This window comes from Trachypithecus francoisi, unplaced genomic scaffold (assembly GCF_009764315.1).
Source record: "Trachypithecus francoisi isolate TF-2019V2 unplaced genomic scaffold, Tfra_2.0 Lachesis_group12, whole genome shotgun sequence".
Lineage (NCBI taxonomy): Eukaryota > Metazoa > Chordata > Mammalia > Primates > Cercopithecidae > Trachypithecus > Trachypithecus francoisi.
Genome location: NW_022681457.1, coordinates 15,623,604 through 15,648,484, shown reverse-complemented (window position 1 = coordinate 15,648,484; position 24,881 = coordinate 15,623,604). Strand labels below are relative to the sequence as shown.

Genomic DNA, 24,881 nt, shown 5'->3' with positions numbered 1-24,881 from the left:
TTTCCCCCAGCTATGGAGAAGGTTTCTCTTTTTCTTTCTTTTTTTTTTTTTTTGAGACGGAATCTCGTTCTGTTGCCCGGGCTGGAATGCGGTGGCGCGATCTCAGCTCACTGCAAGCTCTGCCTCCCAGGTTCCCGCCATTCTCCTGCCTCAGCCTCCCGAGTAGCTGGGACTATAGGCGCCCGCCACCTCGCCCGGCTAGTTTTTTGTATTTTTAGTAGAGACGGGGTTTCACCGTGTTAGCCAGGATGGTCTCCATCTCCTGACCTCGTGATCCACCCGTCTCGGCCTCCCGAAGTGCTGGAATTACAGGCTTGAGCCACCGCGCCCGGCCGGTTTCTCTTTTTCTTTCTTGCATTCCTTTTTCTTTGGCAAATTAAATATAATTGTTTGAATAGGCCAGGCATGGTGGCTCATGCCTGTAATCCCAGCACTTTGGGAGACCAAGGCAGTAGGATTGCTTGAGGCCGGGAGTAGTTCAGGACTAAGCTGGCCAACATAGGGAGCCTCTGTTTCTAGAAGAAAAAAAAAATTGTTTGAATAGCTAGTCACACAGTTCAAAAGTCAAAATAATATTATAAAAAGGTAAATGTGGAGGAATTTCTCTCCCAACTCTGGTGCTGTCCTTCCCATTCTGTCCCTCTACCCCTCCACCTGCTCGTGGGGAACCACTTTATCAGTTTCTTGTATTTCTTCCTGTTAGTGCAAGTAAACAGAGTTGTAGATCCAAAATGTTCCTCGGTACGCATACTGACTGGTACTTGGCTATTTTCACTTAGTAGTAACATCCTGGAGAGTTTTCCACATCATTCCATAGAAAGCCTCCTCTTTCTTACTGTTTTTCTTCCCCCCACAGCTATGTAACAGTTTTTTTTTGTTGTTTTTTTTTGTTTTTTTTGAGTCGGAGTCTCGCTCTGTCGCCCAGGCCAGAGTGCAGTGGTGCAATCTCAGCTCACTGCAAGCTCTGCCTCCCAGGTTCACACCATTCTCCTGCCTCAGCCTCCCAAGTAGCTGGGACTACAGGTGCTCACCACCATGCCCAGCTAATTTTTTGTATTTTTAGTAGAGATGGGGTTTCACCGTGTTAGCCAGGATGGTCTCGATCTCCTGACCTCGTGATCTACCCGCGTCGGCCTCCCAAAGTGCTGGGATTACAGGCTTTAGCCACCGCGCCCGGCCCGCACTGTTTTTGTGACTGTGCCTGGTCCCCTATAGACAGACCCCTGGGTTGTTTCCATTTTTTGCCATTAGCAGGCCTCAAAGAATCACTTTGTACATAAGACATTTTGCAAGTATGCAGATTGAGCTGTAGATTTCCAGAAGAAGGACTCCTGGGTCAAAGATTAAAGGCATGGGTAATTTGCTAGAGATTACCAAACTTCCGCTATTGGTGTTATGCCACCACACATCCCACCAGCAGTGTATGACAATGCCTGTTTCAGAGCCAACCATGCCAGTCTCCTGTTCAAAACCCTTCTGTGGCTCCGTAGTACCTTGAAGCAAAGTTCCATAGCCTGTAGGGCCCTCTAGGGTCTAGCCTCATCTCTCTCGCTCATTCTTCTCTTTTCATTTTTTTTGAAAAAGAGTCTCGCTCTGTCACCCAGGCTAAAGTGCCATGGCACAATCTCAACTTACTACAGCCTCCACCTCTTGGGTTCAAGTGATTCTCCCACCTCAGCTTCCTGACTCGATGTGATTACTGGCATGCACTACCATGCCTGGCTAATTGTTCTTTTGTTTTTGTTTTTGGAGACAGAGTCTCGCTCTGTCGCCCAGGCTAGAGTGTAGTGGTACGGTCTTAGCTCACTGCAAACCTCCGCCTCCCGGTTCAAGCGATTCTTCTGCCTCAGCCTCCCAAGTAGCTGGGATTACAGGTGCGCGCCACTGCTCCTGGCTAATTTTTGTATTTTTAGTAGAGACAGGGTTTCACCATATTGGCCGGGCTGGTCTTGAACTCCTAACCTTGTGATCCGCCCACCTCGGCCTCCCAAAGTGCTGAGATTACAGGTGTGAGCCACTGCGCCCAGCCTATTGTTTGTATTTTTAAGAGAGACGGGGTTTCACTATGTTGGCCAGGCTGATCTTGAACTCCTGGCCTCAAGTGATCTGCCTGCCTTAGCCTCCCAAAGTGCCGGGATTATAGGCGTGAGCCACCACGCCCAGCCTCTCATTCCTCTCTTTTCGTTTACCTTCAGGCACAGTAAAGCACTTTCATTTTTTTTTTTTTTTTTTTTTTTTTTTGAGACGGAGTCTCGCTCTGTCGCCCAGGCTGGAGTGCAGTGGCCGGATCTCAGCTCACTGCAAGCTCCGCCTCCCGGGTTTATGCCATTCTCCTGCCTCAGCCTCCCGAGTAGCTGGGACTACAGGCGCCCGCCACCTCGCCCAGCTAGTTTTTTGTATTTTTAGTAGAGACGGGGTTTCACCGTGTTACCCAGGATGGTCTCGATCTTCTGACCTCGTGATCCACCCGTCTCGGCCTCCCAAAGTGCTGGGATTACAGGCTTGAGCCACCGCGCCCGGCCAAGCACTTTCATTTGCTTGAAATAGGCTTGCTTTTTCCTGCCACAAGGCCTCTGCACACCTTTGCCAGGAATGCTCTTCCCTCTATTTTATTTTATTTTATTTTTTGAGGCAGTGTCTCACTCTGTCGTCACCCAGGCTGGTGGCGTGATCACAGCTCACTGCAGCCTCAATCTCCTAAACTCAAGCGATCCCCCCACCTCAGCCTCCTGAGTAGCTGGGACACAGGTGCATGCCACCACACCCTGGTCTCTTCCGCCTCTGTCTCCTGGTCTGGTTGATTCTCAGTCATTTTTCTGTCTCCTTTCAAATCTTACTTCCTCAGGGAAGCCCTCCCTGATTTCTATTCTACTAGATCAGGGTCCCCCCTTCACCTCCTCATAGCTCCTTATACTCTTTCATTATTCTTTTCTTCCTTTCTGATCATCTTACTCAGTGTCTGCCCCCTCATCTGACTGTGTCTGTCCTGTTACCCCCTATTGCCAAGTGCCCACATAGCACCTGGCACAGTGTGGCAGATGACTTAGGTGGGTTCTCTGAGTCCCACTCAAACATAACAGATAACATTAGTCGGCCGGGCGCGGTGGCTCAAGCCTGTAATCCCAGCACTTTGGGAGGCCGAGACGGGCGGATCATGAGGTCAGGAGATCGAGACTATCCTGGGTAATACGGTGAAACCCCGTCTCTACTAAAAAATACAAAAAACTAGCCGGGCGACGAGGCGGGCGCCTGTAGTCCCAGCTACTCGGGAGGCTGAGACAGGAGAATGGCGTGAACCCGGGAGGCGGAGCTTGCAGTGAGCTGAGAGCCGGCCACTGCACTCCAGCCTGGGTGGCAGAGCAAGACTCCGTCTCAAAAAAAAAAAAAAAAAAAAAAAAAAAAAAAAAAAACATTAGTCTCATTAGTCTCAAATAACTATGTGCCAGGCACTGTGCTGTGCATCCTACACACCTGGTCTCCTCTAATCCTTACACCAGCCTTAGCAAGTAGACACCAACACAATTCCCATTTTCCAGATGAGGAAACTGAGGCTGAGGCAGGTGAAATGACTTAAGACCCTCCAGCTAGAAAAGAGCAGAGTCACGGCCGGGCACAGTGGCTCATGCCTGTAATCCCAGCACTTTGGAAGGCTGAGGCAGGCGGATCACGAGGTCAGGAGATCGAGACCATCCTGGCTAATACGGTGAAACTCCGCCTCTACTAAAAATACAAAAAAATTAGCTGGGTGTGGTGGCGGGCACCTGTGGTCCCAGCTACTCAGAGGAGAATGGCGTAAACCCGGGAGGCGGAGCTTGCAGTGAGCTGAGATCCGGCCACGGCACTCCAGCCCGGGCGACAGAGCGAGACTCCGCCTAAAAAAAAAAAAAAAAAAGAAATCTCGGCTCACTGCAAGCTCTGCCTCCCGGGTTCACGCCATTCTCCTGCCTCAGCCTCCCGAGTAGCTGGGACTACAGGCGCCCGCCACCTCGCCCGGCTAGTTTTTTTTGTATTTTTAGTAGAGACGGGGTTTCACCGTGTTAGCCAGGATGGTCTCGATCTCCTGACCTTGTGATCCGCCCGTCTCGGCCTCCCAAAGTGCTGGGATTACAGGCTTGAGCCACCGCGCCCGGCCATGAGCCGAGATTTCACCACTGTACTCCAGCCTGGGTGACAGAGTAAGACTCTATCTCAAAAAAAAAAAAAAAAAAAAGAAAGAGCAGAGTCACGATTCAAAGCCAGCTCCACCCCGCTCCAAAGCCCACTTTGCTAGACGGGTTCAACCAGGAGGTTCAAGGTTGGAAGGGTGTGGAAGGACTGGGCTCAGACATGTGACCTGGGGCTGGGTTGAGCTGGGGCTGGGCAGGTAGGCTGGCTTCCTCCTCTGGCAGCAAGCGTGCAGGCAGGTGGGTGGCCCTGGGAATTTGCCTTTTTTGAGATGGAGTCTTATTCTGTTGCCCAGGCTCGAATGTAGTGGTGCAATCTCTGCTCGCTGCAACCTCTGCCTCCTGGGTTCAAGTGATTTTCCTATCTCAGCCTCCCGACTAGCTGGGATTACAGGTGCCTGCCACCACACTTGGCTAATTTTTTGTATTTTTGGTAGAGACGGGGTTTCACCATGTTGGCCAGGCTGGTCATGAACTCCTGACCTCAAGTAATCCTCCCGCCTCAGCCTCCCAAAGCGCTAGGATTACAGGCATGATCCCAAACCTGGGACCATAGGTGCACACTACCACACCAGGCTTTTTTTTTTTTTTTTTAATAGAGATGGGGTCTTGCTATGTTGCCCAGGCTGGTCTTGGCCACTGCGCCTGGCCTCCTGGGAGGTATTTGAGGTTGCTGGGTATTGGGCGTGGGAAGGAAAAGGCCATGACCCTGCCCCTCCACATCCTGCCCTACAGAAGGCAGATGGGACCTGCAACACCAACTTCAAGAAGACACAGGCACTGGAGCAGGTGACAAAGGTGCTGGAGGACTTCTTGGACGGAGACCACATCATCCTGGTGAGTGAGACACCTGTGTCCCAGAAAGTAGCAGCTTAAGACAGCCTCTGTTGGCCGGGCGCGGTGGCTCAAGCCTGTAATCCCAGCACTTTGGGAGGCCGAGACGGGTGGATCACGAGGTCAGGAGATCGAGACCATCCTGGCTAACACGGTGAAACCCCGTCTCTACTAAAAAATACAAAAAACTAGCCGGGCGAGGTGGCGGGTGCCTGTAGTCCCAGCTACTCGGGAGGCTGAGGCAGGAGAATGGCGTAAACCCAGGAGGCGGAGCTTGCAGTGAGCTGAGATCCGGCCACTGCACTCCAGCCTGGGCGGCAGAGCGAGACTCCCTCTCAAAAAAAAAAAAAAAAAAAAAAAAAAAGACAGCCTCTGTTTATTCTTGCTCCAAAGTCAGTGGTCTTCTGCTTTGGGTGGGGCTGAACTGATACTGGCTGGCTTTGCTCAGTCTGAGGTCAGCTGGTGGCTTGGCAAGGCTGGCTGGTCCAGGGTGGCCCTGCTCCCAGCTCTGCCGGTTGGCTCATGACTTGGCCCATGACTTGGCCGCGTGTCTCTTGATAGCAGGATGGCCTGGGCTTGTTCTCACAGTGGAGGCAGGGGGCCAAGAGAACAAGTAAAAATGCAAGGCCTCTTGTTGCCTGGGCTCAGAATGGCCACCATCATTTCTGCCGTTCAGCAAGTAATGTGACCCAGCCTGGATCGAATCGGGTCGGGAGACAGACTCCGCTTCTGGATGGGAGTGGAAATTCATGGAATCCACCACTTTTCTCCATGCCACCTTGATGAATCCAAGCCTTCACTCCTCTGCCTTGTCTTCCCCATGGCTCCCGTATTCCATCCTGGCTAGAGCCTGCCTAGTCCTTTGGGGGAATGGGGTAAGGTCAGAGCTCAAGGTGGTCAAGGCCCCACAAAGTCCCCATGCTAACCAAGGAACCCTCCCTGTCACACAGCAAAAGTACGTGGCACGCCTAGAAGAACTTCGTGAAGCTCTGGAGGTCTCCCCCTTCTTCAAGACCCACGAGGTGCGAGCCCTTGCTGCCATGGGTGGATATAGGGTTGTCGGGGTCCAGGTACATGGGGGGGAAACCATTGATGAGTTACAGGTCAAAAGATATAAAAAGGGGCTGGGTGTGGTGGCCCACACCTGTAATACCAGCACTTTGGGAGGCTGAGGCGGGAGGATTGCTGGAGCCCAGGAGTGCCAAGACCAGCCTGGGCAACATAGCAAGACCCTGTCTGTATTAAAAAAAAAAAAAATGCCGGGTGCAGGGGCTCATGCTTATAATCCCAGCACTTTGGGAAGCCAAGGCGGGCAGATCACCTGAGGTCAGGAGTTCGAGGTCAGCTTGACTAACATGGGGAAACCCCATCTCTACTAAAAATACAAAATTAGCCAGATGTGGTGGCGCATGCCTGTAATCCTAGCTACTTGGGAGGCTGAGGCAGGAGAATCTCTTGAACCCGGGAGGTGGAGGTTGCGGTGAGCCGAGATCATGCCATTGCACTCCAGCCTGGGCAACAAGAGCAAAATTCTGTCTTAAAAATAAATAAATAAAAACAGCGTCTACTGAGAGCTGACTGTGCCAACCACTGGGAGGCACCTGATGAGTAGGGCTGGTACCATCATCCCGATTCTACAGAGGAGGAAACCAGTCATCAGTAGCAGTCCACAAGGCCTGAGAAGTCACTGTCTCTTTCTAAGTGAAGGCATTATCCAATTCTAGTTTTTAAAATTTTTTTTTTGGTCAGAGTCAGGGTCTCACTGTGTTGCCCAGGCAGGAGTGCAGTGGCGCAATCATAGGTCACTATAGTGTCAATCTCCTGGGCTCAAGTGATCCTCCTGCCTGGACCACCTGTCTCTGGAACTATAAGTGTGCACTACCATGACCAGCACACAATCCCATTCTTTAGTCTCTGCCACGCTCTCCTCACTTATTCTGGATCCTGAAGGAATTTGAGTTTGGACTGTGGCTTAGCAAAGGCCAGGCACAGTGGCTCATGCCTGTAATTCCAGCACTTTGGGAAGTTGAGGCGGGAGGATTGCTTGAGCTCAGGAGTTCGAGACCAGCCTGGGTGATATAGTGAGACCTTGTCTCTCTTTTTTTTTTTTGAGACGAAGTCTTGCTCTGTCACCCAGGCCGGAGTGCAGTGGTACACTCTTGGCCCGCTACAGGCTCCACCTCCTGGGTTCATGCCATTCTCCTGCCTCAGCCTCCCGAGTAGCTGGGACTGCAGGTGCCTGCCACCACGCCCGGCTAATTTTTGTATTTTTAGTAGAGACAGGGTTTCACCGTGTTGACTAGCATGGTCTCAATCTCCTGACCTCATGATCTGCCCTCCTCAGCCTCCCAAAGTGCTGAGATTACAGGTGTGAGCCACTCTGCCTGGCCTTATATTTAAAAAAAAAAAAAAACAGCTGCCAGGAGCGGTGCTCACGCCTGTAATCCCAGCACTTTGGGAGACCGAGGCGGGCAGATCACGAGGTCAGGAGATCGAGACCATCCTGGCTAACATGGTGAAACCCCGTCTCTACTGAAACATACAAAAAATTAGCCAGGCTTAGTGGCGGGCGCCTGTAGTCCCAGCTGCTGGGAAGGCTGAGGCAGGAGAATGGTGTGAACCCGGGAGGCGGAGCTTGCAGTGAGCTGAGATTGCACCACTGCACTCCAGTCTGGGCGACAGAGTGAGACTCCATCTTAACAACAACAAAAAAAATTAGCCGGAAATCACCTGAACCTAGTAGGTGGAGGTTGCAGTGAGCTGAGATTGTGCCACTGCACTCCAGCCTGGGCAACAGAGTGAGACTCTGTCTCAAAAAAAAAAAAAAGAGGCCGGGCACGGTGCCTCAAGCCTATAATCCCAGCACTTTGGGAGGCTGAGACGGGCAGATCACGAGGTCAGGAGATTGAGACCATCCGGCCTAACACGGTGAAACCCCGTCTCTACTAAAAAATACAAAAAACTAGCCGGGCGAGGTGGTAGGCGCCTGTAGTCCCAGCTACTCGGGAGGCTGAGGCAGGAGAATGGCGTGAACCTGGGAGGCAGAGCTTGCAGTGAGCTGAGATCCAGCCAATGCACTCCAGCCTGGGCGACAGAGTGAGACTCCGTCTCAAAAAAAAAAAAGAAGAAGAAAAAAACCAAAGGCATGGTGGTGCATGCCTGTAGCCTCAGCTACTCAGGAGGCTGAGGCAGGAGGAGGGCTTGAGTCCAGGAGGTCAAGGCTGCAGTGCATTTTGATCATGCCTCACACTGAACATTTGCTGTGTATTTGCTGTGTAACAAGCACTGTCTTAAGCACTTAATGTAGATTAATTAATACATATAATATGCCCAGCAACCTCTGAGGTAAATGATCCTACAGTCAGCCCCTTATCCTCAGATGATCTCTTCCAATCCCCCAGCTGATGCTACAAACTGTGGATAGTACTGAACTATAGACTGTGTTTTCTTAGTCTGATAACCAAGGTGGCTCCTAGGTGACTAGTGGGTGGGTGGCGGATACAGCATGGACACGCTGGACAAAGGGATGATTCGCATCCCAGGTGGTATGGAGCAGGATGGCACAAGATTTCGTCACAGTACTTAGGACGGTGTGCAATTTAAAATGTACGCATTGTTTATTTCTGGAATTTTCCATTTAATATTTTTGGATCACAGTTGACTGAGAGTAACTAAAACCAAAGAAAATGAAACCACTGACTGGGGACTAACTGTATTACTCTCACTTTGTATATGAGGACGCAGAACTACAGAGAGGTTAAGACACCTGCCCAAGGCTTCACAGCCAGGAGGTGGCACAGCCAGGATCTGAATCAGGTAGCCAGGTTCCAGGGTTCATGTTGTCAACCACCCAGCTCTGCTGCCTGTCAGGAAGGGACCTTGGCCAGTGCCTGCTCCTTCCTTAACTTCCCGTCTCTCCCCCGGCAGGTGGTAGGCAGCTCCCTCCTCTTCGTGCACGACCACACTGGCCTGGCCAAGGTCTGGATGATCGACTTCGGCAAGACGGTGGCCTTGCCCGACCACCAGACGCTCAGCCACAGGCTGCCCTGGGCTGAGGGCAACCGTGAGGACGGCTACCTCTGGGGCCTGGACAACATGATCTGCCTCCTGCAGGGGCTGGCACAGAGCTGAGCTGCTCAGCCACCGCCAGGTTTAATTGGATGGTGCCAGTCTAGCTGGAGGAGCCCTGAGATGCCATGGGGGGCCTGAGGTTGGCCATGGGGGAGCTGGCCTCCAGGGACGGGAGAGATTGTGTCATGTGCCACATGAGACCAACGTGGAAAGGTCTGAAGGGCCTTAGGAGATCAGGTAGCACCTGGCCCCATCATGATGCAGGGGCTATGGGGACCTGGAAGGAACATGACGAGGCAGTGAGTCAGAAAAACCAGAACGGGGTCCCCCGATCTGCTGGGAAGGCTTCTGAGGGGCTGCCCTGAGAGCATTCACTTCAGATGTCACAGGGTATGGCGTGACAGGGTGCCTGTGGACGCATGAATCACTTCTAACCTGCCTCCCTGTCAGCCTCCAGGCTGCCAGCTGGCTGAGGTCTGGGACTGGGTCAGGCTCATCTGTGGCGCCTCAGAGGGTCAGGCATCATTGGTGAACAGATGCAGGCACTGCTGGACCATCTAGGGAGAGTGACAGTCCACGTCTTCACCAGGGAGCCATTTGAGTGCTAAGGGACAAGAGGCTCAGAGGGCTTGACCCCATGGGACTGGACACAGCCTGAGGGCTGATACCGCTGGGCGGTATCCTGCCCTGCTGTGGCCCTGTGGGATCCTCCATGTCCCTCAGAGGACTCTGCTGACCTCCTGCAGACCCAAACCACAGCCACATCTGTGCCAGCACTGTGACAGTACTTCGCTCCTCTGTGCACCAGATCCGGCCTCAGGACTTCCACCTCCTGCCTGACCCCCCGGCTTCTCCCTCCTTTCTCCTAGCAAACTGCAGTGGCAGAAAGGAGGTTCAGAGGCTGGGAAAGTGGGCCTCCCCCTGCGACTTAAGAGCTGCCGCACTCAGGAGGGCCCCATCCAATCCCGGGCCGCTGCAGGGAAAAACACTGGGTGTGTGTCAGAGGCACAGGGTGGGTGGGGCTGCCAGCCACAACCCTGGCCTGCAGCCTGATTCAAACCAAAGACTATAGAACCCTGGGGTGTGGCTAACAGCCCCTCCAGCACGCATAGCCAGGTCTTCCTGGCCCTTGAGGCTGGGCTGGAGGATAGGCACCTACCTCTTCCCTAAGCTCCCACACTTTCTTCCAGGGCTGAGGAGATGCTCTCCTTTTCTGCTGACCATCTTGATACTTATTTATACGAGAGGCAGTTGCTGCACGGGGTAGTACTGGGAAGCAGGAGGCAGAATGGCTCTGCTGAGCCTCCTGCCTGTGACAAAACCCCAATAAACAGGACATTCAGAGCCAATGTTGTAGAGCTTTTTATTTTGCATCTGGAGTGAATTTGGGCACTTGGGCTGGGTGGGGTAACAGGATAATGAGCAGTTTGGGAAAGAGGCAGGCTCTGAGCAGGCTGGTTCACTCATTTGGCACTCACTGGGTGGCTATTCTTGTGCCTGGATGTGTTACAATGCAGGGGACACGGTGGTGACCAAGGCTGCTCCAAGCCCTGGCTGGGATGGGGGATGCACAGGCAGGCTGATCAGGGCTGGGATGGTAGACACGCATCCTCTTTACCCTGATCACTGGTTAGAAATACTGCACTGTGGCCGGGTGCGGTGGCTCATGCCTGTAATCCCGCACTTTGGGAGGCCGAGACGGGCGGATCACGAGGTCAGGAGATCGAGACCATCCTGGCTAATACGGTGAAACCCCGTCTCTACTAAAAATACAAAAAAATACCCGGCGACGAGGCGGGCGCCTGTAGTCCCAGCTACTCGGGAGGCTGAGACAGGAGAATGGCGTGAACCCGGGAGGCGGAGCTTGCAGTGAGCTGAGAGCCGGCCACTGCACTCCAGCCTGGGCAGCAGAGCAAGACTCCGTCTCAAAAAAAAAGAAATATTGCACTGTGGCCTGGCACAGTGGCTGACACCTGTAATCCCAGCACTTTGGGAGGCCGAGGCGGGTAAATCACTTGAGGTCAGGAGTTCGAGACCAGCCTGGCCAAAATGGCAAAGCCCCGTCTCTACTAAAAATACAAAAAATTAGCGAGGCATGGTGGTGCATGCCTATAATCCCAGCTACTTGGGGGGCTGAGGCAGGAGAATCACTTGAACCTGGGAAGTGGAGGCTGGAGTGAGCCGAGATCATGCCACTGCACTCCAGCCTGGATGACAGAATGAGACTCCATCTCAGAAAAAAAAAAAAAAGGCAACACTGCTCTGTACAGTTTCCCTAAATGACACAGGCTCGGTTAGGGACAGAGAAGTGATCCAGACAGGCCTGTTCCTCCTACTTCAGAGTGAAGGGGTCAGGTATTCATGAAGCTAGTAATCACACACACTCACTAGATGTTTATATGGGTGGATAGCAAAGTTTGTGGTCAGCACCATAATGTTCAGGGAGCCAGGGAGTTCAGGGAGCTGGCTGAGAGACACTAACTACCTAGCTTGAATCCTGACCCGGCCACGTGCTAGTCATGTGACCTCAGGCCAGCGATTCCACTTCTCCAGGCCTCTCTTGCCATCTGTCAAACCGGGTCCATCTAGTACCTCCCTTACAAGGTTGCCAGACCTGCTAACACAGATAGAGGCGCTGGCACAGGTAACTGCTCCCAGATGGACTTTAAAACTATAAAGATAGGAGGTGCGGGGGATATCTTGACTGGGGCTGCGGGACTCTTCCATGAGGTAGTGATACCTGAGCCTTGATGGAGAAGTTACGGAATGATCCTCAGCAGAGGGCTGGGGTGGGCCTCAATGCTCTGGGGATTTGAACAACGCTTCAGGGATCTGAAAGGCCAATATGACTGGTAGGCGGCAAGTGTGAGGAAGAGCCTGGGCTAAGGAGGGGTGAGCTGGGGCTGGCGCAGTTCAGTGTCCCTGTCCTGGGAGCAGCAGAGGGCCCAGGCTCCTTAGATCTCGTGAGGTGACAGAGGCGGTCCCTAGTAAGAAACGGACAGATGCAACATTCAGATGGGACAGGCAGGCCGCAGGGTCTGGGCTGTCGTCAGTCTCTCCCTAGAGGGACCAGCTGGTGCTCAATACTGCAGGGGGTGGGCCTGGGGTTGGGACGATGCCCAGGCTTGGGAGAGATGCAGTGGGGGTGGCCTTATGAAGGATCCCTGGGCTGGAGGCCCTTGAGACCCAGCTTAAACCTTGGGGCCATCACACAGAGGAAGAAGTGGGGGCACACTTGAAATGGTGACCGAGCTAGGCTGTAGCCCGGGACTGCAGCCCCAGCTAATGACTGCAGTCTTGCGGTGTGAGGAGCAGGGCCTGGCCACAGAGGCCAGCCCGCACCCCACCCACGGGCACCACGTACACCCGGCCGTCAGTGGCCCGCGAGGGTGAGAAGTCCGTCAGCTGCAGGTTGCTGTCCCGGACTTGGTCGTAGTCCCACAGCTGATAGTGCCAACTCTTGCCCTGCTTGGACAGCAGGTAGACAGCTCCCGGGGAGCCCTCCTCCGGCAGGGATGGTGGCTGGCAGGGTGTGCCCAGCACTGGGTGGAACAGGCCCGGCAGCTCAGGGTCCTCAGCGTAGCCGAGACTAGGCACAGCCCGAACACCCAGCAGGACCCCTGGGGAAGAGGAGAAAGTGGTAAGTGGCAGCGACTGAGCCAGGACCAGGTGCTGGGGCTAACTTCCACCCCCTCCCATCCCTCCAGGGTGGGTGCAGCTGCCATTCCTAGGTTACAGTGACGTTACTGGTGACCAGTGGGTTGGGATTTGGCCCCACCACAGCATCCGGCTCCAAGGCTGTAGGCGTTTTAAGTCTTGCCTCCCTTGGCCTGACAGCACAGGGGAGGTGGGGAGGCAGCATGAGACAGAGCAAATGCCGTCACCCGGTCATCCCCAGCTGTCTAGGGAGGAGGATCCAAGAGGAGCTGTCAAGACCACACACCATGAAGAAGCTGAATGGAGCCTCCCCGGGACCTTCTGACATGGACCAACCTGGCCTTCTTTCAGGCGGGGGAATGATGGAAGACAGTGCTGGTAATGCTTACAGAGACGTGTCACATGCCAAGCCCTATTCTTTTTTTTTTTTTTTTTTGAGACGGAGTCTTGCTCTGTCACTCAGGCTAGAGTGCAGTGGCACCATCTCAGCTCACTGCAACCTCCACCTTCCACGTCCAAGTGATTTTTCCTGCTTTAGCCTCCCAAGTAGCTGGGATTTCAGACACACACCACCACGCCCGGCTAATTTTTGTAGTTTTAGTAGAAACAGGGTATCACCATGTTGGCCAGGTTGGTCTCAAACTCCTGACCTCAAGTGATCCACCTGCCTTGGCCTCCCGAACTGTTGGGATTACAGGCGTAAGCCACTGCGTCCGGCCAAGCCCTGTTCTGAGTGCTGCATGCTATGCCTACAAGGCAGCCTCATGAGGAGGGTGCTACTGTTACCCCGATTTCCAGATGTGGAAAGGAACGGCCCAGAGAGGCGATGATACCTGCCCAGAGTTACACAGCCTAGAAGAGGCTGCACCACGCCTGGAGCCCAGATGTTCTGATCCTGAAATCTATGCTCTGAGCTTCCGTTTGTAGAAGCTCCAACGGGTGGACACCTGGGGCCCAGCCTGCCCGGTGCTATGCTAAGTGCCCAGCCTGGCTGGGGAGACACCAGCACAAGGAGTGAGAATGTCAGGAGGGTTAATGGAGGCCAGGGAGACACAGGATGAGGGGTGCAGACAAAGGAGGGGACCCACCTGCGCTCACCGCCCAGTGGGCCTTGTGGCCCTTCCTCTGACACGGCTCATGGTTGAAGTCTTCGTCGTAGCTGGTGCTGGCATTAAGGTAAAAACGATAGCGTGGCCCTGGGACCCACCCTTCGCCACCCCTGTCCTCCTCCCTCCAAGGCCCTGGGATACGGGATGAGCAGGGGATGTCCAGTGACCAGGTGCTGCAGGACGAGGTCTCTGTTGGGACCACCCAGGCCGCCAGAGAGCAGCTTGGCCTGGCAGCCCAGCACCTCCTGGGCCAGCCTGCCCATATCGGCTACTGCATGGTGAGAACACACAGAGGGGGCTTGTTGCGTGTGCCCAGCACCGTGCCGAGGGTTCACAGTGGGCGATGCTTCCAACCCTCACCATGACCTTCCACTCCTTGGTACAAATGAAGAAAATGAGGCACTAAAAGCGTCAGTGGCTTGTCCATGGCCACAGCAAAGAGGTGGCAGAGCTGGGTTTGCAACCCGTGCAGCCAGTTCGAGTCCATCTTGTAACCTCTCTGCTCTATGGGCAGTGGGAAGGGCCCGAAGAATGGAACGAGACACCCTGACAACACGGCTGCCAGCACCCCACCCAGCCTCTCCGGTCCCAGCCTCATGAAGAGGTGATGGAGCACGCAGTCACCCGGCTCACCTGAGAACATCTCTCCCTGGGCTGTGTAGCCTCTTTCCGTGGCCACCTGCACGAGTCTCTCCAGGGGGACGCCACTGGGGGGCGACAGGAGAGTACCTGCCATCCACAAGGCCACCAGCCCGCATCTGGGGACAGAGAGGCCCAGCCTGTCAATCCTATGTCACAGCCTCCTTACCTGGAAGCTGGTGTTGGGGAACAGGTTTGCTGCCCTGGAGGAGTTCCCCCCCTCCCCGCTCTCCCAGGCCAGCAAGGGAGACCTGACTCCCCTTCAGGGGAGAGCCCAAGGCTGAAGGGCTGGGGGTGGAAGGGTGGGGAGAGGTCACCTGAGCTTCCTGGGAGGAGGAGCCAAGGTGGAGTTGGACCAGGTTCATTCGTTCATTCCTCAGATGTTCCAACTATGTTTACTATGCAGGCACCCAGAAGCCTGAGTGGAAAGTTCCCCCTTTTCTTCCCTCCTCCTCCCGCCAGGGACAATCCACTCCTCTTTTCCAGATCAGTCCTTAAGAAGCCCAGCAAGGGCAGAGTAAGGGCAGCAAAGGGGCTGGGAGGGTCCCACATCAGGGCACATACTGAGGGCCTTCTTGGATGAGGGACGGCAGGTCTGCACAGAAGAGGATCCACCGCAGGTCACCTCGGAACCTGAAGCAGAGCCGCGCTCAGTCACCAGGGAGCCAGCTCTGAAGCGCCCCCGACCTTGAGGTCTGGCTGGGAGTGGGGTATCCAGGGACGATGAAGGGAACACAGGCCTGGCTGTCCTAAGGCTGAAGGACGCTCCTGGTTCAGTCACTGACTTCCCCTTCCTAAGCTTCAGTTTCCTCATCTGGTTCGTGGGAATGGTCCTTCTGCTTGCCTGCTCCCTGCTCTCTCTCTGTTATTGAAGGGTGAGGAAGAAAGGGTAGCACTTTGCAACCAGATTTATCTGAGGAAATTTCTCAAAGTGGTATCTCCATCTCCAACTCTTTTTTTCTTGCACTGTTGCCCAGGATGGAATGCAATTATGCAATCAAAACTCACTGCAGCCTCGACCTCCCAGGGTCAAGTGATTCCTCCTGCCTCGGCCTCCTGAGTAGCTGGGAGTATAGGCACGTACCACCATGTCCAGCTAGTTCTTTTTATTTTATTTTATTTTTTTGAGACAGAGTTTCGCTCGTTTTGCCCAGATTGGAGTGCAAGAGTGCAATCTCAGCTCACTGCAACCTCTACCTCCCAGGTTCAAGTGATTCTCCTGCCTCAGCCTCCCAAGTAGCTGGGATTACATGTGCGCGCCACCATGCCTAGCTAATTTTGTATTTTTAGTAGAAATGTGGTTTCACCATGTTGGCCAGGCTGGTCTCGAACTCCTGACCTCAGGTTATCCACCCACCTTGGCCACCCAAAGTGCTGGGATTACAGGCGTGAACCACCATGCCTGACTCTTTTTATTTTTAGTAGAGATGAGGTCATGTTATGTTGCCCAGGCTCCAAACTCTGTGATTTGTTTTTCCCTTCAAGTCTGTTTCTTGGGCTGTTCAACACTGAAAATCCCTTAATTGAACTCTGAATAAAACCAGGTAACAACATGCTTAAGGCCTAATACATCACCTTGATAGTGAATCTTTGTACCCTGGGGGAGGCCACTCCTATAGTTTGGCCCTGGGGGATTCATTCCTTTTTTTTTTTAAGACAGGGTTTCCCTTTTGTTGCTCCAGCTGATGATCTCGGCTCCTGGGTTCAAGCTATTCTCCCGCGTCAGCCTCCCGAGCAGTTGGGATTATAGGCATGCACCACCACACCCGGCTAATTTTTTTTTTTTTTTTTTTTGAGACGGAGTCTCGCTCTGTCGCCCAGGCTGGAGTGCAGTGGCCAGATCTCAGCTCACTGCAAGCTCCGCCTCCCAGGTTCACGCCATTCTCCTGCCTCAGCCTCCCGAGTAGCTGGGACTACAGGCGCCCGCACCTCGCCCGGCTAATTTTTGTATTTTTTAGTAGAGACGGGGTTTCACCATGTTAGCCAGGATGGTCTCGATCTCCTGACCTCGTGATCCGCCCGTCTCGGCCTCCCAAAGTGCTGGGATTACAGGCTTGAGCCACCGCGCCCGGCCAACCCGGCTAATTTTTTTTTTTTTTTTTTTTGAGACGGAGTCTCGCTCTGTCGCCCAGGCTGGAGTGCAGTGGCCAGATCTCAGCTCACTGCAAGCTCCGCCTCCCAGGTTCACGCCATTCTCCTGCCTCAGCCTCCCGAGTAGCTGGGACTACAGGCGCCCGCACCTCGCCCGGCTAATTTTTGTATTTTTTAGTAGAGACGGGGTTTCACCATGTTAGCCAGGATGGTCTCGATCTCCTGACCTCGTGATCCGCCCGTCTCGGCCTCCCAAAGTGCTGGGATTACAGGCTTGAGCCACCGCGCCCGGCCAACCCGGCTAATTTTTTGTACTTTTTCTGTGTTTTTTTTTTTTTTTGAGACGACTGGAGTGCAGTGGTCCGATCTTGGCTCACTGCAAGCTCTGCCTCCTGGGTTCACGCCATTCTCCTGCCTCCGCCTCCTGAATAGCTGGGACTACAGGCACCCACCACCATGCCTGGCTAATTTTTTGTGTTTTTAGTAGAGATGGGGTTTCACCGTGTTAGCCAGGATGGTCTTGATCTCCTGACTTCGTGATCTGCCCGCCTTGGCCTCCTAAAGTGCCGGGATTACAGGTGAGAGCCACTGCGCCTGGCCATTTTTTGTATTTTTAGTAGATATGGGGTTTCTTCATGTTGGTCAGGCTGGTCTCGAACTGCTGACCTCAGGTGATCCACCCGCCTCAGCCTCCCGAAGTGCTGGGATTACAGGCATGAGCTACCGTGCCTGGTCTCCATTTTTTTTTTTTTTTTTTTGAGATGGAGTCTTGCTCTGTCGCCCAGACTGGAGTACAGTGGTGCGATCTTGGCTCACTGCCACCTCCACCTCCCAGGTTCAAGCAATTCTCCTGCTTCAGCCTCCTGAGTAGCTAGGATTACAGGTGTGTGCCACCATATCTGGCTAATTTTTGTATTTTTAGTAGAGATGGGGTTTTGCAATGTTGGCCAGGCTAGTCTCGAACTCCTGGCCTCAGGTGATCTGCCTGCCTTGGCCTCCCAAAGTGCTGGGATTATAAGTGTGAGCCACTGTGCCTGGCCCATGCTTATTATTCCTATTGCAAGGCTGGTAAGAGGGCAAGGTTCGGTTCGGGTATGGGGGTGGTACGGACTCAGAGCTCGTGGTTCCCAGTTTAGGGTACCCTCCCGATGAAAGATGGTAACACATAAGTATGATTAAAAGCATAGAGGACGGGCGTGGCGGCTCACGCCTATAATCCCAGCACTTTGGGAGGCCGAAGCAGGTGGATCACCTGAGGTCAGGAGTTCGAGACCAGCCTGGCCAACATGACGACACCCCATCTCTACTAAAAACACAAAAAATTAGCCAGGCATGGTGGCGGGTGCCTGTAATCCCAGCTACTCAGGAGGCCGAGGCAGGAGAATCACTTGAACCCGGGAGGTGGAGGTTGCAGTGAGCCAAGATCACACCACTGCACTCCAGCCTGGGCAACAAGAGCGAAACTCCGTCTCTAAATAAATAAAAAAAATAAGAAGCATGGAGCCAGGCTGGGTGCGGTGGCTTGTGCCTGTACTTCCAGCACTTTGGGAGGCCAAGACAAGAAGATTGCTTGGGCCCAAGAATTCAAGACCCAGCCCGGGCAACATAGAGAGACTCTGTATTTACAAAAAATATATATATGTACAAAAAATTAGCCGGGGATGGTGGCGCATACCTGTGGTCCCAGATATTTTGGAGACTGAGATGGGAGGATCACTTGAGCCTGGGAGGTTGAGGTTGCAGTGAGCTGTGATACAGCTACTGCATTCCATCCTGGGCAACAGAGCAAGACCCTGTCCCCAAAACAAACAAACAAACAAGCAAACAAACAAACAGCCTGGAGCCCTGCCACCAGAGTTCAAATTGGACTCTTCCTCTTTTTTGCACTATAGCCGAGGGGCTTCACTTCTATGAGCCTCACTTTTCTCATCAGGAATATGAGACAAAAACAGTTTCTACCTCATGGGGTTGTTGAGAGGATTCAATAAATTAATATTTAAACATTTAGAACAGCGCTTGACATAGGGTAGGCATTCAGTAAAGGGTGGCTATAATTTGCATTAAATTTGCCTCATCTCAGTGTGGGCATTTAGGGAAGATTATAAATGTGTCCGGAGACTGGGTGCCATGGCTCATGCCTCATCTCAGCACTTTGGGAGGCCGAGGCAGGTGGATCACCTGAGGTTGGGAGTTCGAGACCAGCCTGGCCAACATGACAAACCCCCGTTTCTACTAAAAATACAAAAATTAGCCGAGCGTGGTGGTGGGCACCTGTAATCCCAGCTACTCGGGAGGCTGAAGCAAGAGAATCGCTTGAACGGGGAGAAGGTGGGTGCTGGTGGGCAGGCGGAGGCTGCAGTCAGCCAAGATCACGCCAGTTCACTCCAGCCTGGATGAAAGAGAGAAACCCCATTAAAAAAAAAAAAAGGCCGGGCACGGTGGCTCAAGCCTGTAATCCCAGCACTTTGGGAGGCCGAGACGGGCGGATCACGAGGTCAGGAGATCGAGCCCATCCTGGCGAACACGGTGAAACCCCATCTCTACTAAAAAAAAAAATACAAAAAACTAGCCGGGCGAGGTGGCGGGCGCCTGTAGTCCCAGCTACTTGGGAGGCTGAGGCAGGAGAATGGCGTAAACCCGGGAGGCGGAGCTTGCAGTGAGCCCAGATCGCGCCACTGCACTCCAGCCTGGGCGACAGAGCGAGACTCCGTCTCAAAAAAAAAAAAAAAAAAAATGTCTAGAGGGCTTGGAGTTTCAATGTGAGTCCGGGCAAGTCTTTTCTCCCTCTTTTCAGCCAGGCAATCATTAAACCTCAGCCTCACAGCCCCAGCCCAGGTCTGGCGCTCTCCTTTCCCCTACCACCTGGGTCCCTGGATGTCCCAGTTTCCTCAAGGCTCCTAAGTACCACTTCCACAGGACTTCTCCATCCCTGCACAGAGCCTCTCCACGGCTCCCCCATGCCCTCAGGAAAGTCCCAGTCCCTTCGCAGAGCCCGCTCTGTCCTGCGTGGGCTGGCTCTGCCGCTTTCACAGCCCCATGTTTGCCACTTTTCCCGGCAAGTTAAGGACATATTTGCCGTTCCTTGAATAGAACATGTCCTCATTTCACTCCAGGCCCCTGCACAAGCTGGTTACTCTCATCACACAGCATTTACACGACTTGCTCAACAGCACTCAGGGTTCCCCTTCTCCAAGAAGCTCCCCCTGACTCCCCAGCCTGGGTCATACACCCCTCTGGGCTTTGTCATGACAGCCCTGTCCACTCTGGGTTGTCACTGTCTGGAGGGGTGGAGGAATCTGTCTCCCCCACTAGACTGGGCACTTGCTTTTTTTTTTTTTTTTTTAAACAGAGTATTGCTCTGTCTTCCAGGCTGGAGTGCAGTGGCACAATCTTCGCTCACTGCAACCTCTGCCTCCGGGGTTCAAGCGATTCTCCTGCCTCAGTCTCCCAAGTAGCTGGGACTACAGTCGCGTGACACCACACCCGGCTAATTTTTGTATTTTTAGTAGAGATGGGGCTTCACCATATTGGTCAGGCAGGTCTCCAACTCCTGATCTCAGGTGATCCACCTGCCGGCCTCCCAAAGTGCTGGGATTACAGACATGAGCCAACGAGCCCAGCATGGACTGGGCACTTGTGAGGACAGCTTTCTTCATTGCTGGAGGCACACCACCATGGAAGGGATCTAGGCAGGGGACCTAAGTAGTCAGGCTGTTTGATCGTGAGGACACGGGAACCGCCCCTCCCCCCAAAAGGAAATGGCTGAAGTGATCTGTGGAGAAGTGACTAGGGCAGAGCCTGGGTGGTGGGTGGGACATGGAGACCCTACCGGTCCTTGTGCAGTTTCAGGAGCCTCTTCACATCTTCTCTGCCCTTGGGGACCGGACCAGCCTTCTCCAAGGCCTCCTTCAGGAGCTGGCTCTTCTCCAGGCCGAAGACATGAGGGGGAGCAGGACCCGTGGCAGCGGGTGGAGGAGGCAGTGGGGGTGGTGGGGGAACAGCGGTCTGCTGACTCCAGGGAGGGGATGGTAAAGCTAAAAAGTCCAGGGGACTTGGGGGTAGAGGAGGAGATGGAATGCTGCTGGCTTGGGGTACAGGGGTTCTTGGAGGAGGGATTGGTGGTTTTAGGGGAGGAGAGCATGGAGAAGTCATTTTGGGGTCTACAGGAGGGGCTGAGAGGTTCAGAAGGTAGGGAGGGAAGGATCTTCCAACGGAGAGCGGTCTCAGGGATGGAGATTTTAAAAATTTGCGAGTTGAGTTCCAGAATCTGGGGGCTGAGCAGTGGGTGTGAAAGGACCACAGCTAATATTTGAAACCATGGGAGCAGGAACTGCGAGGGTGACTCAAGTCATAAGGCACCTGACAGTTAACAGGGTGGGGTCCTTAAATCCGGAACCGGATCTGTGGTACCGGTTGGGTTACCTCGGGAGTCTTAGGTGGAGAGTTAGTAGGAGTTAACTCATTCTTTGGGGCTGGATGTGGAAACACATGAGTAAGTTTGGGATATGAAGGCTCAGACCTAAAGTGAGGTGCCTGAAGGGTGCGACTTAGGAGCCCAGGGCTAAAGATTCGGAGAACTTAGGTTCAGTACCCCCTCACATCCCAGGCCCGAGTTTGGAACCTTTGGGCTGACCTTTGAGTCAGAGGTCAAGAGGTCAAAATGGACACCAGGCAAGAAAAATGGCCTAGTTGTGGAGAAGGTCCTGGAACCAGAGCAACAAAAACGTCTGTGGGTTGGAGAAGACTCAGAGATCAGAGGCCGGTGGGCGCCGCGATAACCGGTGGAGAAGGGAAAGGAGTCAGGAAGTAAGGTACACCTCCCACTCCCGGAAAATGGCGGCCCCCGCACACTGCTTTCCCCATATCACGGGGTATCACACGCAACAGTGCCAGCCCATTTGGCGATCACGTGACAGGAAACGCGGCTCTCGGGGGAAGAGGCGGGACTTCAAAAAGCATTGCCTCCGGAAGACACCACAGCGCCAGACGCGTCCCGATTGGCAAAATACTAGTGACCTTCACTGATTGGTCCGTAGACCCGGGAGTCACGGAAGGAGGTGGGCTTTCAGGAGGTTGGGCGGGGTTTTTCTACCTAGGCGGGAACTCAAATATCATTTTGATTGGCAAGAGCTGAGCTCAGAAACGAGACTTGCTCTGATTGGTCAAGCTACTGCGTTTCCGCGCGGGGATTGCCTGGCAGAAAGGCAGGGGCGGTGCCAAGAGAGAAAGCTTGGTGGTTTGGTCTCAGGAAAGTAGCAGGTGCCGCTTGAGAGAACTGCGGTCCTGTCGGAAGGTAACCTTGGGTGCAAACGACCATCGGCGGCGGGCGAGCGGTACGCTTGGCGTCCGGGCCTTCCTGGACTTGTCTCAGGAAACTTGCTGCTCGAGGCCAGGCTGCCCAAAACCTGTCCCCCTTTTTCTTTTTTTTTTTTTTGAGACGGAGTCTCGCTCTGTCGCCCAAACTGGAGTGCAGTGGCCGGATCACAGCTCACTGCAAGCTCCGCCTTTCGGGCTCACGCTATTCTCCTGCCTCAGCCTCCCGAGTAGCTGGGACTATAGGCGCCCGCCACCTCGCCTGGCTAGTTTTTTGTATTTTTTTTTTTTTAGTAGAGACGGGGTTTCACCGTGTTTGCCAGGATAGTCTCGATCTCCTGACCTTGTGATCCGCCCGTCTCGGCCTCCCAAAGTGCTGGGATTACAGGCTTGAGCCACCGCGCCCGGCCTTGTCCCGGTTTTTCTATACAGTCTCCCACATCCGGGTTTTTCTCCGGGACTGCCCTTCGAATGCGTGGGCCAATGGGAGTCGCCATTTAGGGCGCTCCGCCCACGGGGTCGCGTAGAGCATCCTGGAAGTCGTAGTAAATCTCTCGAGAGTTCCCTCTGCACGCGGGCTGGAGAAGCGGGTCCTACGCACGCTTTGTTGCCCTCGCTTTGCCTCGGTCCTTCCCCCTACTCCCGCCTTACCTGACTTCCTTTTGGGAGGAAGATCCTTGAGCAGCCAACGGTGGGACAAAGGATTTGGCGAAACCCAGGGCTAAAGTCACGTTTTTCCTCCTTTAAGCCTTACCTCAACACTTCACTCCATGGCAGTTCCCGAGACCCGCCCTAACCACACTATTTATATCAACAACCTCAATGAGAAGATCAAGAAGGATGGTGAGTTCTCGGGATAGTCCGGACTCCAGACTGTCCCGCACGGGCTGGTCCCTCTTCCACCCCCTGCACCCGCTTCTCTTTCTAAGTGTTCCTTCAGCCAAACTTCGAGTTAACCCCTTGGCTTTTACACAAACTACTTCCTGTCTTCAACACTCTATTAGTTCATCTTACACTCTGCCCTTTAACCTGGTCATTGTTGCTCATCTTACAAGGTTTGAGGTCACGGGACCCTTCCTCCAGGAAGCCTTCCCCTGTCCCTTCACGTGGCTGCCGCTGACTTCCCATACGCTGAGGCCATCTCCCATCAAGCCCTGATTCCTCTGAGCTGTCGTGGGGCTCTCTCTCCTCCCAGTGGCCTTTGAGCTCCATGAGGGCAAGGACTGAGGTTTTCTTGGTCACCGGCTTTTTCAGTGATCAACTCACAATGAAAATGTACCATAATGGTGGCTAACGCTCTGTATCATGGGCTGGTCTGTGTGCTTTTATATAAATCTTGATTACATTTAATTCTCACAACAAGCTTGTAGGAAGAAGGCTATTGTTATTCCCATTCCTCAACTAACAAACTGAGGCAGGGCGCGGTGGCTCACCCCTGTAATCCCAGCACTTTAGGAGGCCGAGGCGGGCGGATCACCTGAGGTCGGGAGTTCGAGACCAGTCTGACCAACATGGAGAAACCCTGTCTCTACTGAAAACACAAAATTAGGTGGGCGTGGTGGTGGCGCACGCCTGTAATCCCAGCTACTCTGGAGGCTGAGGCAGGAGAATCACTTGAACCCGGGAGACGGAGGTTGCAGTGAGCCGAGATCACACCATTGCACTCCAGCCTGGGCAACAAAAGCAAAACTCCGTCTCAAAAAAGAAAGGGAAAATAAACTGAGACAGGGTGATGTGACTTGCCCAGGGTCACATAGCAAGTAAAGTAGTTGAAGCCACCGGTATAGAATTTTGCTTAAGAACCCAATTTTTGGCTGGGCGTGGTGGCTCAGACCTGTGAGCCTAACATTTTGGGTGGCAGAGGCAGGAGAATCACTTAAACACAGGAGTTCAAGATCAGCCTGGGCAACAAAACGAGACCTTGTCTCTACAAAAAAAAAAAAGGCTGGGCATGGGTGGGGTATGCCTGTGGTCCCAGCTACTCAGGAGGCTGAGGTGGGAGGATCGCTTGAGCTAGAGAGATTGAGGCTGCAGTGAGCTATGATTGCACCACTGCACTGCAGCCTGGGCAGAGCAAGAAACTATCTGAAAAAAGGAAAAAAAAAAAAAAAAAGAACTCAGTTATTGAAATCAGAAAGACCCTCTCACGTTCTCAAGTAAATTATCACCTTTATTGAATCTCATTTTCTACATCTAAAAATTGAGCAAAATCATAATACCTTTTTTGCATGGATGTTGGGCAAGATTAAATTAGCTCAACCTTGCAGTATTTCTTTTTTATGGTAACTGGCAGCTAGTAAGGGCTGGATAAATGTTAGCTCTTATCACTTCTAGAAAATTGTCAGGAGAACCGAAGGAACTTACTGGGATTCAGTTTGAGGTCACCAGTGAAGTTGCTCTTGAAGAAAGCAAAACCAGCAGCTGGGGCACTGGCTCACGCCTGTAATCCCAGCACTTTGGGAGGCTGAGGTGGGCAGATCATTTGAGGTCAGGAGTTCAAGACCAGCCTGGCCAAGATGGTGGAACCCCGTGTCTACTAAAAATACAAAAATCAGCTGGGTGTGGCAGCGCACACCTATAGTCCCAGCTACTCAGGAGGCTGAGGCAGGAGAATCACTTGAACCCTGGGAAGCAGAGGTCGCAGTGAGCTGAGACTGCACCACTGTAAAAAGAAAAAAAGAAAACAAAACCAGGAATGTAAATTTTGCATGTGCTTTTAGAGTGTGGTGCCCAACCATTATTGGGCAGTGCTGGGGACACACTGGTGACATAGAACGCTGGTTCTTTTTTTTTTTCTTTTTTTTTTTAAATGAGACGGAGTGTCACTCTGTTGCCCCGGCTGGAATGCAGTGGTGCAATCTCAGCTTACTGCAACTTCCGCCTGCCGGATTCAAGCAGTTCTCTGCCTCAGCCTCCTGAGTAGCTGGGATTCCAGGCACCTGCCACCATGCCTGGCTAATTTTTGTGTTTTTAGCAGAGACAGGGTTTCACCATCTTGGCTACG

General features: G+C 53.3%; 3 protein-coding genes across 14 annotated transcripts in view; 2 read left to right on the top strand and 1 right to left on the bottom strand.

The window, feature by feature from the left end:
* Nucleotides 1–10,417, top strand: part of ITPKC (inositol-trisphosphate 3-kinase C) — a 28,029-nt gene extending 17,612 nt beyond the window's left edge. Inside the window, exons 5-7 of one of the 2 annotated variants that reach the window (XM_033224914.1) lie at nucleotides 4,899–5,000; nucleotides 5,948–6,019; nucleotides 8,925–10,417. In XM_033224914.1, coding sequence (XP_033080805.1) covers nucleotides 4,899–5,000; nucleotides 5,948–6,019; nucleotides 8,925–9,128 — 378 coding nt within the window. In that variant the 3' untranslated portion in view covers nucleotides 9,129–10,417. The remainder of the gene's footprint in view (nucleotides 1–4,898; nucleotides 5,001–5,947; nucleotides 6,020–8,924) is intronic. The other variant, XM_033224915.1, reaches the window with a different exon arrangement.
* Nucleotides 10,418–11,052: 635 nt separating this feature from the next.
* Nucleotides 11,053–21,665, bottom strand: CUNH19orf54 (chromosome unknown C19orf54 homolog). Of its 9 annotated transcripts, none has more exons than XM_033224931.1 (7): nucleotides 20,394–21,665; nucleotides 15,038–15,106; nucleotides 14,468–14,592; nucleotides 13,976–14,105; nucleotides 13,814–13,890; nucleotides 12,433–12,688; nucleotides 11,053–12,052 (listed from the first exon to the last, which is right to left on the bottom strand). In XM_033224931.1, exons 1-7 carry the CDS (start codon nucleotides 20,714–20,716, stop codon nucleotides 11,893–11,895), a joined length of 1,140 nt encoding a protein of 379 aa, XP_033080822.1. In that variant the 5' UTR covers nucleotides 20,717–21,665; the 3' UTR covers nucleotides 11,053–11,892. The 9 variants fall into 9 exon arrangements, with proteins under 9 accessions (XP_033080822.1, XP_033080823.1, XP_033080825.1 ...); XM_033224932.1 differs by having other exon boundaries at nucleotides 13,814–13,884; XM_033224934.1 differs by having other exon boundaries at nucleotides 11,053–12,688; nucleotides 13,814–13,884.
* An 81-nt stretch (nucleotides 21,666–21,746) lies between these two features.
* SNRPA (small nuclear ribonucleoprotein polypeptide A) overlaps nucleotides 21,747–24,881 on the top strand; it is a 16,243-nt gene continuing 13,108 nt past the window's right edge. Inside the window, exons 1-2 of one of the 3 annotated variants that reach the window (XM_033224941.1) lie at nucleotides 21,747–21,857; nucleotides 22,626–22,720. In XM_033224941.1, the coding sequence (XP_033080832.1) occupies nucleotides 22,648–22,720 (73 nt within the window). In that variant the 5' untranslated portion in view covers nucleotides 21,747–21,857; nucleotides 22,626–22,647. Of the gene's footprint in view, nucleotides 21,898–22,293; nucleotides 22,721–24,881 lie in introns of those variants that run through there. The other 2 variants (XM_033224944.1, XM_033224940.1) reach the window with 2 other exon arrangements.

What these genes read in the sequence shown, in the direction of transcription:
- CUNH19orf54 (XM_033224931.1), bottom strand. Translation starts at nt 20,716, where the DNA reads ATGACTTCTCCATGCTCTCCTCCCCTAAAACCACCAATCCCTCCTCCA. An exon ending in CCAGGGAGAGATGTTCTCAG is followed by an intron (nt 14,106 to 14,467) that starts GTGAGCCGGGTG and finishes CTCACCATGCAG; the next exon opens with TAGCCGATATGGGCAGGCTG. An exon ending in GGACATCCCCTGCTCATCCC is followed by an intron (nt 13,891 to 13,975) that starts GTATCCCAGGGC and finishes CCTTAATGCCAG; the next exon opens with CACCAGCTACGACGAAGACT.